The sequence below is a fragment of the Mastigoproctus giganteus genome, chromosome 14 (assembly GCF_048544385.1).
Source record: "Mastigoproctus giganteus isolate SK-2022 chromosome 14, ASM4854438v1, whole genome shotgun sequence".
Taxonomy (NCBI): domain Eukaryota; kingdom Metazoa; phylum Arthropoda; class Arachnida; order Uropygi; family Thelyphonidae; genus Mastigoproctus; species Mastigoproctus giganteus.
Window position 1 is genome coordinate 11,198,878 of NC_143588.1, and position 17,533 is coordinate 11,216,410.

The following is a 17,533-nucleotide window of genomic DNA, read 5'->3' on the forward strand; positions in this document are numbered from 1 at the left end:
GGCAAGACTTCCCCTTAACAAAACCATGCTGTGTCTGAGCTATAACTGAAGTCTTGTCTAAATGATCCTGCAGTGCTTCTTTAACCAGTGCCTCCATTAATTTTCCTGGAACAGAAGTTAAGCTCACAGGTCTATAATTACTTGTGTCAGCCTTTGATCCTCCTTTGTGAATTGGGGTCACATTTGCACATTTCCAGTCTATGGGTACCTTCCCTGAGTCCAAGGAAGCTCTCATAATTATGGCTAAGGGTTTGCTTACTTCCTTTGCTGCCTCCTTTAATATAACTGGATAGATCCCATCCACCCCAGGTGCCTTTCTTGTGTTTATCTTCAACAGTTTCACCTCCACTTTACTCCCAGTTATTTCAAGATTCTGTAGCTTACTGCTAGAGTTGAATACACCTCTGGCATTCCCTTTGCTGAATAACTCCTCATGTGTGAATGTCGATGCAAAATATTCATTTAGTTTGTTAGCTACCTGAGCAGGATCATCAACAGTTGACCCATCAATATCAAGTGGACCAATCTGATTCATCCCCTTCCTTCTAGAGTTTACATAAGTAAAGAACTCTTTGCTGTTTTTCTTTGCATCCCTTGCCAAGGATTTCTCGTAATCTGCCTTCGCCTGCCTAACCTCCTTTGTAACTTGGTTGCATATCAACTTGTATCTATCATAGGCTTCTGTGTCATGTGTTAATTTGTAAGTATCCCATGCATTTTTCTTCTCTTCCATATGCCTCATTAGTTCATCTGACATCCATTTTGGCCTAAACCTTGAACAATATTTCTTAGTTGGTATGTAAAGCCTAGTAGCTTCCAAGATAAGTTCTTTGAATGCTTCCCATTTTGAATTTGCTGTTGGTAACATCATCAGTTGGTCCCACTGTATAGAATTTAAATACTGTCTCAGTCCATCGTAGTCGCCTTTACGGAAGCAATAACCCTTCCCTTTACCCCTAATGGTAGTTACCTCTTTGAGTAAATCCCACTTCAGCACACTGTGATCACTGCCACCTAGTGGTTCATTTATCTGCAGATTCTTAATGCACGAAGAATCACTGCTGATAATCAAATCAAGAGTATTACTCCCTCTAGTTGCCTCCCGAACATGCTGATGTAGAAAACAATCATCCAATAAATCCACAAAAGCTCTGCTAGTGAGTGAGTAACCAGCCCCCAAATTCCAGTCAATATCTGGGAAATTAAAATCTCCCATTATAAGACTCTCTGATTTACTGGCCCACTCTATTTCCTTGTACAGTTCCTTATTATACTCATCAGAGTCATTAGGCCTATAGCACACTCCTACTCTCAATTTTGATCTCCCAATGCTTATGTCACACCAAACTGACTCAACACTGCACTGTCCAGCGATGTCGACTGGCTTCACTTCCTTGGTTTTTATGTGTTTCTTAACTAATAGCATAACCCCTCCCCCCTTCCTATCCTGTCTATCCTTTCTGTAGACGTTGTACTCCCCAAATTGCAGTTCTGCATCCCTTATATCTGTGTGACACCACGTCTCTGATATCCCAACAATATCTGCCTTTGATGTTTTGAGCAATACCTCAAATTCATCAAATTTATTTACTAAACTCCTAGCATTGGTGTACACGCAAGTATACCTGCACCTGTTTCTATTCTTAGCTACCCTAACACAACCCATGTGTTTACTTGTACCGCAATGGCTCCCAGCAGTCTCTGAAATACCATGCATCTTGTTTTTCAGGCTTCTGCTCATTCTAATAGAAGCAGTGCAAGAATCTCTTTCACCTCTGCCAGTGGCTACTGTCAATCTATTAGTCTTTGTCTCACCCCAAGCTAGCAGTTTTCCGACCCACCTAACACTGCCTCGATAGCATCAGCAAATATTCTTGCACCCTTTCTATTTAAGTGCATCCCATCCCTGTAGAAGCAATCTCTCCTGTTAACAAGTACAGTCCAGGCTGAAAAAAATTCTACCCCTTGAGCCTTGCACAATCTTTCCAGGGCCGAATTGATCGACAAGGCTCTCATCATATACTCCCTCCTATCGTGTCTGGGCAGAATTGCAGACACTTTCAAAGTCAACCCTAATTCTCGGCTTTTGTTCAACAGTGACCTGTACTTGTTAAGTAATTCTGCCGGTCTCCTACTCTTAATATTATTAGTGCCAACGTGTACAACTATATCACCTTTTGTGCCCTTAAAAGATGATATTCGCTCTACAACGTCATCAACCTTTGCCCCTGGCAGACATACCCTGGTCCTGTTCCACCTATCTTTTTTACAAAGCATGTTCCCCGTTTCCCTGACAATAGAGTCACCAACAACTACTAGTTCCTTCGGGACCAGCGCATTCTGCCTTGGGGGTTGTCTCTGTGTCACGCGATGCCCAAGTGCAAGCTCTGGCGTTGATGTGGGCAGCTGAGAGCTTGATGGGCCCCTCAATTTAGTTTCTTCGAGGGCATCCACCCTGTCCTTCAAGCTCTCATATAGGCCCACAAGAACGCCGAGTTGTTGCCTGATATCGATACACTCTTTGCATCGCGCACACACAAAGACATCCCCCTTGGCAATATCATGTCCCGTACCCGATTGCTCTGCAAACATCAAGCAAACAGTGCATTTTATAAGGCTGTGAGTCAGAGGACAACTGCCCCCCTCAGTTCTGCTCTGAGCCACAGCGCTTCCATTAGCTTGAGCCTTTTGCTTTGCTGCTCTGGTTTGAGTCATGATTCTATTAATTTATTAATTAATTATAATTAATTATGTTATGTTATTAATTATGTTAAATATAATTAATTATATTACGTTTGTAATCTAAGTCGTTATATGTATTTATTTAAACGTACAATTTAACTGCTAACGAAGTTCAATGGGGTTGTAATTCATGAGCGTCTTCTAATGGATTGGACTAAGTGGATCTGAGAACTAAATATACAGATTTACATATTTATTTACTATATAAGCGAATCCATACACAAACGTCTTTAAGTACAGTATTGTATAATATGGTTGGGATGCTAGTTTTTGGCAGAAAATGACTAGTATAATAAATAAAAAAGCATGGAAAGCAAGGTACTGGGGATTTCAAGGGGTGCTGGGCATGGAACAAGTAAATACATGAGTTGTGTTAGGTAACTAAGAGTAAGAACAGGTGCATGTACACCAATGCTAGGAGTATAGTAAATAAATTTGATGAATTTGAGGTGCTGGTAAAGACATCAAAGGCTGGCATTGTTGGTATATCAGAGACATGGTGTCATACAGAGATAAGGAATGAAGAAATGGAATTTGAGGAGTACAATATTTACAGAAAGAATGAACAAGATAGAAGGGGTGATGTAGTTAGTTAAGAAACACAAAATCTAAGGAAGTGCATCCAGTTGATGTGGGTGGACAGTGCAGTGTTGAGTCAGTTTGGTGTGACATATGCACTGGGAAAGCAAAATTGAGAGTAGGAGTGTTATATGCCTAATGACTCTGATGAGTACAATGAACAACTGCACAGGATAATAGAGTGGACAAGTAAATCAGACTGTCTGATATAGACTGGAACTTGTGGGTTGGTCACTCACACACTAGCAATACTTATGTAGATTTATTCGATGATTGTTTTCTACAGCAGCATGTTCTGGGGCAACCAGAGGGAACAATACTCTTGATCTGATTATCAGCAGTGATTCTTCTTCATGCATTAAGAATCGGCAGATAAAGGAACCACTAGGTGGCAGTGATCACAGTGTCTGATGTGGAATTTACTTAAAGATGTAACTACCATCAGGGCTAGAGGGAAGGTTTTTGCTTTCGTAAAGGTGACTACAGTGGAACCAACTAATGATGTTACAAACAGCAAATTCTAAATAGGAAGCATTCAAGTAATTAATCATGCAAGCTACTAAGCTTTTCACACCAATTAAAAAAATACTGTTCAAGGTTTAGGCCTAAATGGATATCAGATGATCTAGTGAGACTCGTGGCAGAGTAAAAAAATGTGTGGGATGCATATAAACCATCAGGTGACAGAAGCCTATGGTTGATATAAGCTGGTCTATAATCAAGTCACAAAGGAGGTGACAGGCGAAGCCAGATTACGAGAAATTTTTGACAAACAATGCAAAGAAAAACAGTAAAGACTTCTTTACTTATATAAACACTAGAAGGAAGGGAATGAATCAGATTGGTCCACTTGACATTGATGGTTCGATTGTTGATGCACCTGCTGAGGTAGCTGAGAAACTGAATGAGTATTTTGCATCTACAATTCACACATGAGGAGTTATTCAGGGAGTTGAATGCCAGAAGTTTATCAAACTCTGGCAGGGAGCCAAATGATTTTGAAATAACAGAGCAAAGTGGAGGAGAAATTGCTGAAATTGAACATATTATCAAGGGGACATAAATTCAAGTTACTGGGGAAATGTTTAGATTAGACTGCAGGAAGTTTTATTTTAGCCAGCGAGTTATAAATTACTGGAATAAGTTGCCTTCATGGGTGGTAGAGGCCGACAGTTTGGGGAAATTCAAAGGTCATCTGGATAGTATTTTTGGGTAAGGGAAGCGCATAGGATGACAGGTTTAATCTCCTTTTTTTTTTTTTTTTTTTAATTAATTATTATTATTTAGTTATTTTATTTTTTTTTATCATTGTTTTGTTCGGATTTTTTTTTTTTTTTGGCTGGTGCAGCATAAGCCATAGGCTTTCTTGCACCATGCGGCCGTTACTAATACTAATAAGAAAGGTACCTGGGGGATGGGATTTATCCAGTTTATATTACAGGCAGCAGCAAAGGAGATAAGCAAACCCTTAGCCATAATCATGAAAGCTTCCCTGGACTCAGGCGAGGTTCCCATGGCCTGGAGATATGAAAATGTTTTCTCAATTCACAAAGGGGAATCAAATGGTAATCTGATTGAGGTGTATAAGGCCATGAATGGGTTGAGCAGACTCAATTCTAAAGTGATTCTTCCTCTTGCTCAGATCACAAATCTGAGGGAGCATAAATTCAAAATGAGGAAAGACAGTTATAAAATAGATGTGGGGAAATTTGCCTTTAGCCAGCGGGTTGTTGATTGCTGGAACAAGCTTCCATCTGCCGTTGTGGAAGTTGACAGCTTAAATAAATTCAAGGAGGAACTGGACAAACATTTACAGGGAATGGATGTGTGAATTTTTTTTTTTTTTTTTTTTGGCTGATTCTACATAAGCTTGCTTTCTTGCATCCTATGCCTCTACTAATGCTAATGAGATTACAGATCTGTTAGTTTAACTTCTGTTCCAGTGAAATTAATGGAGGTACTGCTTAAGAAAAAAAAATTGTAGGATCATCTAGACAAAACTGCAGTTATAGTTCAGACACAGCATGGATTTGTTAAGGGATGTCTTGTCTGGCTAATTTGATTGGATACTATGATCTGGTCACAAAAAAACTGGATGCAAAAAATAATTTGATATCATATAATTGGAGTTTAGGAAAGCTTTTGATACTGTGGCATAGGGAAGACTACTAGAAATTGGAGCAGTATGGCATTAAGAGCAAGTTACTGCTATGGAGAAAGGGATGGTTGAGTGGGAGAAGACAGAGTGGTAATCAATGGACACTTCTTCATGGACTATTGTCATTAGTGGTGTTCCCCAGGAGTCCATGTTTGGCCCATTGTTGTTTTGTGTATTTATCAATGATAATGATGAAACTATATCAGAGTTAATGTCTATGTTTGCAGACAATACGAAGGTTGGCAGGATTGTTAATGACAGTAATGATAGTACGCTACTGCAACAGGATCTGGAAAAGTTGAGCAGATGGTCTGAGAGATGGCAACTGAAGTTTTAATGCTCACAAATGTAAAATACTGCATATGGGTAGCAGTAACCCCAGAGTAAGTTATAAACTGGGTGGTACTACACTCAGGGTAGTGGAGAATGAAAAGGACCTGGGGGGTTATTGTGCAGTCAGATATCATTTTCTGAGCTGTGTAGACAGGCTGCATGAGTAGCTCATGGTGTCTTGTCAATCATATACAGGAATTTTGCTAGCAGGGATAAGGGGTAGTCCACTTGTATAAGGCAATGGTCAGGCCACACTTTGAGTACTGTATACAGGTCTGGAGTTCTCATTTTAGGAAATATGTAGAGCTGCTGGAACGAGTACAGAGAAGGGCAACGAGATTGGTGAGTGCAACAAAGGGTTGGTGTTAACAAGAAAGGCGTAAGTTCTGCAAATTTCAGCTTCTGGAGACTAGGCACTTGCAAAGTGATCTAACTGAGGTATATAAGTCCTTAAATGGTTTGAGCAAACTCAATACTCATGGGATTCTTCCTCAGATTACTCACCTGAGGGGGCATTAATTCAAACTAAGGAAAGAGAATCATAGAATAGATGTGCAGAAATTTGCTTTTATCCAGTGAATGGTTGATAGTTGCAACAAATTTCCATCTGTTGTAGTGTATTGTTTAAATTGTAAGTCAACAATTTAAATAAGTTCAAGGCAGAACTAGACAAACATTTGTAGTGAATGGATGGGCAAAATGAGGTTTTTCTTTTTTTTTTTTGGCTGATGCTATATAAAGCTTGCATCATATGCCTCTACTAATACTAATTTTTAAAAAAATCCCTTGTCTGAATGGTACCATATCTCCAATACCACTACATCTGCATTTGATGACTTCACTAACTAGTACTACTTCAAGTTTATTTACTATGCTCCTAGTATTAGAGTACACACAAGTATGCATACATCTGCTTTTAATCTCAGTAACCCTAACACAACCCATGGTATATGCTTGTTCCTGATGCCCCCAGCAGGTCTTAAAATCCCCGACAACTTGCTTTCCAGACTGTTACATGTTCCAACAGAAGCAGTGCAGTAATCACTTACACCTATGCCTTCAGCTGCTGTGAATCTATTAGTCTCTGTATGCCATCCCAAAAGCTAGCAGTTTTCTAACCTACCTACCTAGCACTGCCTAAATAACATCAGCAAATATTCTTATTATATTCAAAGAACAGGCAAAAAAAAAAAAAAAAAAAAAAGAACAAGGCCTTTTTAAAGTTATTTTTTTCCACTGTAATATAAGGCATTGATCTCTCAAACTGTGAAGTCACCACCATGAGCTGTCCTATGCTTCATATTATTAAAGAGAGAGGTATAATGTTACATATTAATACCTCCCTACAAGGTAGTCGTTCAGTGTTTAATGGTTCCTCATGAGTATAGCAGCTGACAACTCTGCGGTAATTTAACTCACAAAATGAAATATAACAAAAGGTGTGAAAATATATTTCACAATGTGAGATAATTAATACCCTAAGACTGTCTCCCAGCATTTATTGACAGGCTTATAGCATTAAGCTCATGTTTTTAAACTCATTCATTAAATAAAGTTTTAAAATTTAATTACAACCAGTCATAGCCCTTGACATTCCAGTAAATGGAAGGTTATTAAACATTTGTTGGTAACAATTCTAAATGGAACAAAAGGATCATGATCAAAATAGGCTGGTATTATTATTATTAGCTATATGGTGTAAGGAAGCTTGAGGCTTATGCTGCACCAACCAAAAAAAAAAAAAAAAAGTTTCTGAATTACCCTGAGAGAGAGAGAGAAAACAAGAGTCAGAAATAGAAGGGAATCATCAAGAAAGAGAAGAATGATGATATCCAGCTCGGGACCCTGGGTGTGCCAAGCCCATACTCACCAGATGTGAGCCCCTGGGGTTCACATCTGGTAGAAAGACTAACAAGTTGCACAATTGTTTTTCAAAAAAAACTGTAGAGTAATAAGATCATATTAGCATTAGTTGAGGCATATAATGCAAGAAAGCAAGCTTATACAGCATCAGTCCAAAAAAAAAAAAACAAAACCTTTCCATTTCACCCATCCAGTCACTCCAAATGTTTGTATAGTTCAGCATTAAACTTATTTAAGTTGTTGACCTCCACTACAACAGATTAAAATTTTGTTCCAACTATCAGGACAAATTTCCCCATATCTTTTCTACAATTTGAATTTATGTCCCCTCACGTGAGTAATCTGAGCAAGGGAAAGAATCCCGTCAGCATTGAGCCTGCTCAAACCATTCAAGGCCTTTTATACCTTGATCATATCACCTTCCAGGTGCCTAGTCTCCAGATGTTGCAACTTGCAGCACTTAAGCCTTTGTTCCTGTTTGTTTGTTGTTTGATTTTTAGGAACATTAGTAACTAAGGCCATATTGCTCCGGGAATATGCGGTGGTCATTCCCTGACCTTTCCGCATCCTCCATATTTGGTGGTGACGGGCTCGAACCCCAGTCTAATCAAGAAGCGTGTGCTACGCACTACTGCTCCTTCCCACCTGGCTACGAAGGTACCCCTTTGTTCCTCTCACCAATCTTGTTGCCCTTCTCTGTACTCGTTCTAGCAACTCTACATCCTTCCTAAAATGAGGCCTCCAAACCTGTATACAGTATTCAAGGTGTGGCCTGCCCATTGCCTTATAAAAGGGATAATCACCTCCTTGTCTCTGCTAGCAAAATTCCTATATATATCATTGACAAAACTCCATGACCTGCTCTGGCAGCCCATCTTGCACTGCTAAGAGAACTTCATATCTGACTGCACAATTACCCCCAGGTCTTTTTCATTTTCTTTTTTCATTCAGGCCTCCCAGAGTATTACACTAATACCACACAGTTAGTACATTTCTCTTGGATTACTGTCACCCATATGGAGTATGTTGCATTTGTCAATGTTAAACTTCAGTTGCCACTTCTCAGCCAATCTGCCTAACTTTTCTAGATCCTGTTGCAGTAGCATACTGTATTTACTGTCATTAACAACCCTGCCAAACTTTGTGTTATCTGCTAACTTGGACATGAAGCCTGATAAACCTTCAATATCATTGATAAATACACAAAACAACAATGGGCTCAACACAGAACCCTGGGGGACTCCAATCATAACATTAGTCCACGAAGAGCAATGTCCATTGATTACCACTCTGTCTTCTCCCACTCAACTATCCTTTTATCCATTGTAGCAACTTGTCCTTAATGCCACACTGCTCTAATTTGTACAGTAGTCTCTCGTGTGCAACAGCATCAAAATCTTTCCTAAAATCCAAGTACTGTATATGATATCAGAATTAGTTTTTGCATCCAGTTCCGTTGTGAACACATAGTATCCAATAAAATTGGTCAGACAACCTTCACCTTAACAAACCCATGCTGTGTCACAATTATTACTGCAGTCTTGTCTAGATGATTCTACTATGCTTATTTAACCAGCAACTCCATTATTTTCCCCAGAACAGAAGTTAAACTAACAGTTCTGTAATTACTTGTCACTCTTTGATCCCCTTTGTGAATTGGGGATTGTTGTTGTTGTTGTTTGGTTTTTAGGAGCATTAGCAACTAAGGCCATATTGCTCCGGGATATGCGGTGGTCATTCCCTGACCTTTCCGCACTCTCCGTATTTGGTGGTGACGGGCTCGAACCCCGGTCTAATCAAGAAGCGTGTGCTACTCACTGCTGCTCCTGCCCACCTGGCTACGGAGGCAACAAATTGGGGATACATTAGTACATCTACAGTTCATGGGGACCTCCCCTGGATCCAATGTTGCTCTCATAATTATGGCTAAGGGTTTGCTTACTTCCTTTGCTGCCTCCTTTAATATAACTGGATAGATCCCATCCACCCAAGGCACCTTTCTTATGTATAACTTCAACAGTTTCTTCTCCACTGTGCTCCTAGTTATTACAAAATCCTTTAGATCCCAGTTAGAGTTTAATAAGCTTCTATCCTCCACTTTCAGACAAAATTCCTCATGTGTGAATGTACAAAATACTCATTCAGTTTATCAGCTACTTGAGCAGTATTATCAATAGTCGAACCATCTACATTAAGTGGACCAATCTGATTCATCCCCTTCTTTCTACAGTTTACATAAGTAACGAACTCTTCACTGTTTTTCTTTGCATCCTTTGCCAAAGATTCTCGTAATCTGCCTTCGCCTGACTAACCTCCTTTGTGACTTGATTACAGACTAGCTTATATCTGCCATAGGCTTCTATGTCGCCTGATAATTTATATGCATCCCATGCATTTTTCTTCTCTGCCACGAGCGTCATTAATTCACCCGACATCCATTTATGCCTAAACCTTGAACTGTATTTCTTAGTTGATATGAAAAGCCTAGTAGCCTCCAAGATTAATTCCCATTTAGGATTATGCATTGGTAACATCATCAGTTGACCCCACTGTATAATATTTAAAAACTATCTGACTATCTGAAAACAAGAACCCTTCCCTTTACCCTTGATGGTAGTTACAACTTTAAGTAAATCCCACATCAGTACACTGTGATCACTGCCACCTAGTGGTTCTTTTATCTGAAAGTTGAAAAAAAGCCGTGAATTAGGGTTGAATTTAAGTGTCTGCAATTCTGCCCAGACACGATAAGAGGGAGTATATGATGAGAGCCTTGTAGATCAATTCGGCCCTGGAAAGATTTTGCAAGGCTCAAGGGGTAGAATTTTTTTCAGCCTGGTCTGTACTTATTAACAGGAGAGACTGTTTCTACAGGGATGGGATACACTTAAATAGAAAGGGTGCAAGAATGTTTGCTGATGCTATCAAGGCAGTGTTAGGTGGGTCGGAAAACTGCTAGATTGGGGGAATACAAGGACTAATAGATTAACAGTAGCCACTGGCAGAGGTGAAAGTGATTCTTGCACTGCTTCTATTGGAATGAGCCGCAGCCTGGAAAATAAGTTGCAGGATATTTCAGAGACTGCTGGGAATCATTGGGGTACAAGTAAACACATGGGTTGTGTTAGGGTAGCTAAGAAAAAGAACAGGTGCATGTATACTTGCGTGTACACCAATGCTAGGAGTTTAGAAAATCAATTTGACGAATTTGAGGTACTGCTCAAAACATCAAAGGCAGATATTGTGGGGATTTCAGAGACGTGGTGTCACACAGATATAAGGAATGGAGAACTGGAATTTGGAGAGTACAATGTCTACAGAAAGGATAGACAGGATAGGAAGGGAGGAGGGGTTATGCTATTAGTTAAGAAATACATAAAATCCAAGGAAGTGAAGCCAGTCGACATCGCTGGACAGTGCAGTGTTGAGTCAGTTTGGTGTGACATAAGCATTGGGAGATCAAAATTGAGAGTAGGAGTGTGCTACAGGCCTAATGACTCTAATGAGTATAATAAGAAACTGTACAGGGAAATAGAGTAGGCCAGTAAATCAGAGAGTCTTATAATGGGGGATTTTAATTTCCAAGATATTGACTGGAATTTGGGGGCTGGTCACTCACACACTAGCAAGGCTTTTGTGGATTTATTGGATAATTGTTTTCTACATCAGCATGTTCGGGAGGCAATTAGAGGGAGTAATACTTTTGATTTGATTATCAGTAGTGATTCTTCATGCATTAAGAATCTGCAGGTAAATGAACCACTAGATAGAAGTGATCACAGTGTGCTGAAGTGGGATTTACTCAAAGAGGTACCTACCATTAGGGGTAAAGGGAAGGGTTATTGCTTTCGTAAAGGCGACTACGATGGACTGAGACAGTATTTAAATTCTATACAGTGGGACCAACTGTATAGAATTTAAATACTGTCTCAGTATTTAAATTCTATACAGTGGGACCAACTGATGATGTCACCAACAGCAAATTCAAAATGGGAAGCATTCAAAGAACTTATCTTGGAAGCTACTAGGCTTTACATACCAACTAAGAAATATTGTCCAAGGTTTAGGCCTAAGTGGATGTCAGATGAACTAATGAGACATGGCAGAGAAGAAAAATGCATGGGATACATACAAATTAACACATGACACAGAAGCCTATGATAGATACAAGTTGATCTGTAACCAGGTTACAAAGGAGGTTAGGCAGGCGAAGGCAGATTACGAGAAATCTTTGGCAAGGGATGCAAAGAAAAACAGCAAAGAGTTCTTTACTTATGTAAACTCTAGAAGGAAGGGGATGAATCAGATTGGTTCACTTGATATCGATGGGTCAACTGTTGATGATCCTGCTCAGGTAGCTAACAAACTAAATGAATATTTTGCATCGACATTCACACATGAGGAGTTATTCAGCGAGGGGAATGCCAGAGGTGTATTCAACTCTGGCAGTAAGCTAGAGAATCTTGTAATAACTGAGTAAAGTGGAGGAGAGATTATTGAAGATAAACACAAGAAAGGCACCTGGGGTGAATGGGATCTATCCAGTTATATTAAAGGAGGCAGCAAAGGAAGTAAGCAAACCCTTAGCCATAATTATGAGAGCTTCCTTGGACTCGGCGGAAGTACCCATGGACTGGAGATGTGCAAATGTGACCCCAATTCACAAAGGAGGATTAGAGGGCGACACAAGTAATTATAGACCTGTTAGTTTAACTTCTGTTCCCGGAAAATTAATGGAGGCACTGGTTAAAGAAGCACTGCAGAATCATCTAGACAAGACATCAGTTACAGCTTGGACACAGCATGGTTTTGTTAAGGGGAAGTCTTGCCTGACCAATTTGATTGGATACTATGATGCAGTCACAAAAGAACTGGATGCAGGGAATAACTTTGATATTATATACTTGGATCTTAGAAAGGCTTTTGATACTGTTGCACATGGAAGACTGCTGCAAAAATTGGAGCAGTGTGGCATTGCAGGCAAATTGCTGCTATGGATAAAGGGGTGGTTGAGGGGGAGAAGACAGAGAGTGGTAATCAATGGACACTGCTCATCGTGGACTAATGTTATTAGTGGAGTCCCTCAGGGTTCAGTATTGGGTCCATTATTGTTTTCTGTATTTATAATGATATTGATGATGGTATATCAAGCTTAATGTCCAAGTTTTCAGACGATACAAAGGTTGGCAGGGTTGTCAAGAACACTACTGACACTATGTTACTGCAACAGAATCTGGAAAGGTTGAGCAGATTGACTGAGAGGTGGCAAATGAAGTTTAACATTGACAAATATAAAGTACTACATATGGGAAACAGCAACCCCACAGCAACGTATCAACTCTGTGGTACTACACTGACAGTGGTAAAAGGACATGGGGATAATTGTGCAGGCAGATATGAAGTTCTCTGAACAGTGCAGACGGGCTGCTAGAGTAGCTCATGGTGTCTTATCAATGATATACAGGAATTTTTCTAGCAGGGATAGGGAGATGATTATTCCCTTGTATAACGCAATGGTTAGGCCACACCTTTAGCACTGTATACAGTTGCTAAAGGTGTATTCAAGAAGGATGTAGAGATGCTGGAACGAGAACAGAGAAGGGCAACAAGGTTAGTGAATGGAACAAAGGGGTGCTCTTACAAAGAAAGGTTTAAGTTTTGCAAATTACAGTGTCAGGAGACTAGGCACCAGCGAGGTAATGTGATAGAGGTGTATAAAGCCTTGAATGGTTTGAGCTTCTCAATGCTGATGGGATTCTTCCTCTTGCTCAGAATAATCACCTGAGAAGGCATAAATTCAAAGTTATTCCCTGCATCCAGTTCTTTTGTGACTGCATCATAGTATCCAATCAAATTGGTCAGGCAAGACTTCCCCTTAACAAAACCATGCTGTGTCCAAGCTGTAACTGATGTCTTGTCTAGATGATTCTGCAGTGCTTCTTTTCTGAGGAAAGACAGATGTAGGATAGACGTGAGGAAATTTGCCTTTAGCCAGCGGGTGGTTGGTTGGTGGAACAGACTTCCATCCCTTGTCGTGGAAGTTGATAGCCTAAATAAGTTTAAGGCTCAGCTGGACAGGTATTTCGAACGAACGGAGGGGTGAAGTGGAAGTGTTTTTTTTTTTTTTTTTGGCTGATGCTGCATAGGCTTGCTTTCTTGCATCAAATGCCTCTACTAATGCTAATTCTTAATGCATGAATAATCACTGCTGATAATCAGATCAAGGGTATTACTCCCTCTTTTTGCCCCTTAAACATGTTGCTGTAGAAAACAATCATCCAATAAATCCACAAAAGTCTTGCTAGTGTGTGTCACAAACCCACAAGTTCCTATCTGGAAAGTTAAAATACCCCCATTATATTTAGTAGCATAACTGGTATCAATTCATTAATTATGCATTAGCATCAGCAGGCATAATAATGATGGTACACCTCACTAGGGGTTTTTATTATTATGATTTCTATAGCACATTAGCATCTAATATCATATTGCACTATGTGTCATATGGAAACAAGGGTGTTTTTGCAGCTTGATATGAATGTTGTGTGGATCGAAAAATATGCATAATTTGCAAGGTAAAACTTCCTCAGCCTGAGATTGGCTAACAAAAGCCCCTGTTGAAGAGGCCTTTAAAAACTACAATTTCTGACAGTATTTAAATTCACTCCTCTCCAAATGAGTGACAAGCAGTGAGACCACTATACTATCATGAAAGACAAATCTTTTGGGAGACCATTATGAATGAATGGGCATTAAGGTATGAATTAACTTCCCAAAATATATCAAGTCTCGTTCAACCATTGGGACTAAAGTCCCTGAGTGTCTAAAATTGCCAACTCACTAAGTGCAATGCAGCTTTCAGGCTCCAGGTCTTGTTGCTGTTTTTTCAGCTTTTAAAATAGTAAATAAAAAATAAAATTTGGAACATTTTGAAGAAAATGTATATTACTGTATGTTATTATAAAGTTCTTGTAGGATGTATAAACTGTAACTTAAAAATCTATTTAATACTTGTATCGTGTACCATAATATTTTAAGTTATGGAGTTGATAATGTTAGGTGTACATTAAATGTCAAAAAAAGCTATGGAGGCATAAGTATATTATGCATTATTTTTTTTTCTAATAAATATTTAACTTCTTTTTTTTTTTTCTAATAAATATTTAACTTCTTTTTTTTTTTTCTGTTACAAATTCAACTGTTCTGCCAATTCACATCTGCAAGATCTCATTAAGGTATTCAAGTCTTTGAGAATTAATTAATTAATACCTTAAGATAACACACATAACGGGGCATAAATTTAAAGTGAAGAAATGTGGCAGGGCAGATTTGCTTCTTATGCATGTACAGTCTGTCCCTGACATACATGAGATATGTTCCAGGATTTCTTATGTAAGTTGAGTTTTACATAACTCGGGAATGACTAATAAAATATTGCTACCATATCCCTGATATGCCAAAATTACAAAAATCACATAATATCCTCAGAAGAATGAAGAAAAATAATTATATATATCATAGCAATTAAAAACTATCTGGGGACAGCAGGGAAGTAGCTGGAGTGGTACATAAGAAAAGAAAACATAAAAGGAAGAAAAGATGCTTGTTATTGTACTGTAAAAACTGATATGTATTTCTCACACCGTGTAAGCTTTATAAGGGTTACTAAGGTAATCAAAACCAAGGTATACATATTTGAGAAAACTCAACTGCTCTACAATTCAAAGAGAAAAACGATGTAGAGACAAAGGGTCAAAGTGTGAGCCGATGGACCACAGTCCACATGGATTTAACATTGTGGGGGTTTCTCTGAAGTGCTTCGATGTTGTTCACCTGTCTCAAACACATGTTGTCAAATATTTCTTCAGAATTTTTAAAGCATGCAATGAAATGTTAACTCTAATTATTTACCTAGCTTTTAGTTATGCCGCAGGTTATTATCCAACATAGTTTGTATGGAACGAAAATAGAAACGTATATACTAAATGTTCCTTCATTTGACTTCACTCTTAAAAATTAAACAGAAAGTATCTTTACGATTTTATTAAAAAAATCTACGTAAGTCCGAAGTTAATTCAGGCTTACGTAAGTCGGGGACTTGCTGTATGGGGGCAGCATGCGTCTCTTGAAAATTAAATAATTTGTTCAGGGACGGATTTAGACATGATCAGGCTTTAAGCCAAAGCGTGTGAAGAGGCTCTAAAACGTTAATTATACATTTTTATCTTCACAAAAAGAAACGGGGCTCCTCTTGGTCAGCGAGAATACGACTTCTCCTAAATCCGGCCCTGATCAATTTACTTTCTTTAAAAAGAGGTGCCACAAACAAGACTGTTGTTGCTAAATCCCATATCCTCCTAAACAACATACGCTTCAATTCCTAAAGTTTAAATCCTAGCGAATCCACTGCAGTAATCATGTTGAATGCGAAAACAAACTATTACACTTGCAATATTAACTTCACAATAAAGAAACAGCAACGAATGACAATACATTTTAGTAATGTAAATACTACTTTGTTAAATAATGCAATTACATACCTCGATATGTGTCCACTTACTATAATCTACCATAATGAATCATTTATGGCAACTTAACTCTTAATTTCTGCAGTTCGCATTTACTAGTAGCTTCACAAATGTTGCAGAGTTATTTTCCTTGTTTGCAGGGGGCACTTCAACTGGAACGAGCAGTGTTTCTCGATGCTTCTATAACTACGGATCCCAAAGTAAATACAGTACCATTCCTCAAATCAAACTACAAATCATTTTTATAATGTAACCTGACTGTAAAAAATGTAACCTGACTATATTTAAAAAAAATTAATTATTAATTTAATGGAATAAAAAATTATCACTTATATCCGCATAATGTTTTCTCTTTTTATTGCGTTTTTTCACCAGTAGCTGAAAAACAAGGACTAATCACGGGAGTGCGGGACATCATCTCCTTGAGACTCGTTTCGGATAACTGCAACCTCGAATGAAGATTACTTTGGAAATCCCTCCGGTCGTCCACAGAATTGGAAGACTGTGTAGGAACTCTGATCTCCACAAACGAACTGCACATGAACAATGTATCGTACCAACGAAGCAGCCTAGGAGGGCATGTATATTACGTATATAATAAACTAATACAGTATATCGGTTTATTATATATAATAAAGTAATATGCTGTATAAAAAATGTAACCTGACAAGAAGAAAGTCTGCAAGAAGCTTAAAATGAAAAATTCATACTAGGGTTGCCCGAGATGGCCGAGAAATACTCTTCCACCCTTTTGTCATGTCCATAAACTCGCTTGTTAGTTTGCCTATTTTGCTGTACGAAAAACCTGAATATCTGGAATAAAGACCTACTTATCTTCGCCTGACACCAATCAACTCAGCCAAGTAGTGAAAAAAAAAAAAAAAAAAAAAAGTTTCTTGATTCACTAACGAGATCCGAATTGGAGTGTTTCGGAAACAGTGAGGGGAGGTCGATGATTATAACCACGGTGCTACCTTCGAGGACTTCCCCGAAGTTAGTCACACAACGATATGACCACGTAATGTCAATTTCAGTGGCAGAGCGAAGAACAACGTAGCCCGTTGTTGTGATAGAGTTTTAGGAGCATGGACGATTAAAGCTATATTGCTCGTATATATTGGTGTGTAAGTTCATTGTATGTCTGCGCGGGTAACAGAGTGGTATCGTCACCGTCTTCTGCACACCGGATGGAAAAGGCCCTGGTTCGAATCCCGTCGATGACGCGAGGAACCTTCATTGACTCTTTTCACTCCGTGGCTGAGTCAGTCGGTTTCATGCGTACACAGTAAACTTTTTCCCCAGAAACTGGGATTTTTTTCGTCAAGCAAAA

The 17,533-nt window shown here is 38.9% G+C and overlaps 1 protein-coding gene across 1 annotated transcript in view; it reads right to left on the minus strand.

Moving 5' to 3' along the window:
* Cdc37 (cell division cycle protein 37) overlaps positions 1-16,408 on the minus strand; it is a 301,191-nt gene extending 284,783 nt beyond the window's left edge. The window contains exon 1 of the mRNA XM_090389100.1: positions 16,216-16,408. Within this exon, the coding sequence (XP_090245226.1) occupies positions 16,216-16,248 (33 nt within the window). The 5' untranslated portion in view covers positions 16,249-16,408. The remainder of the gene's footprint in view (positions 1-16,215) is intronic.
* Positions 16,409-17,533: the final 1,125 nt, after the last annotated feature.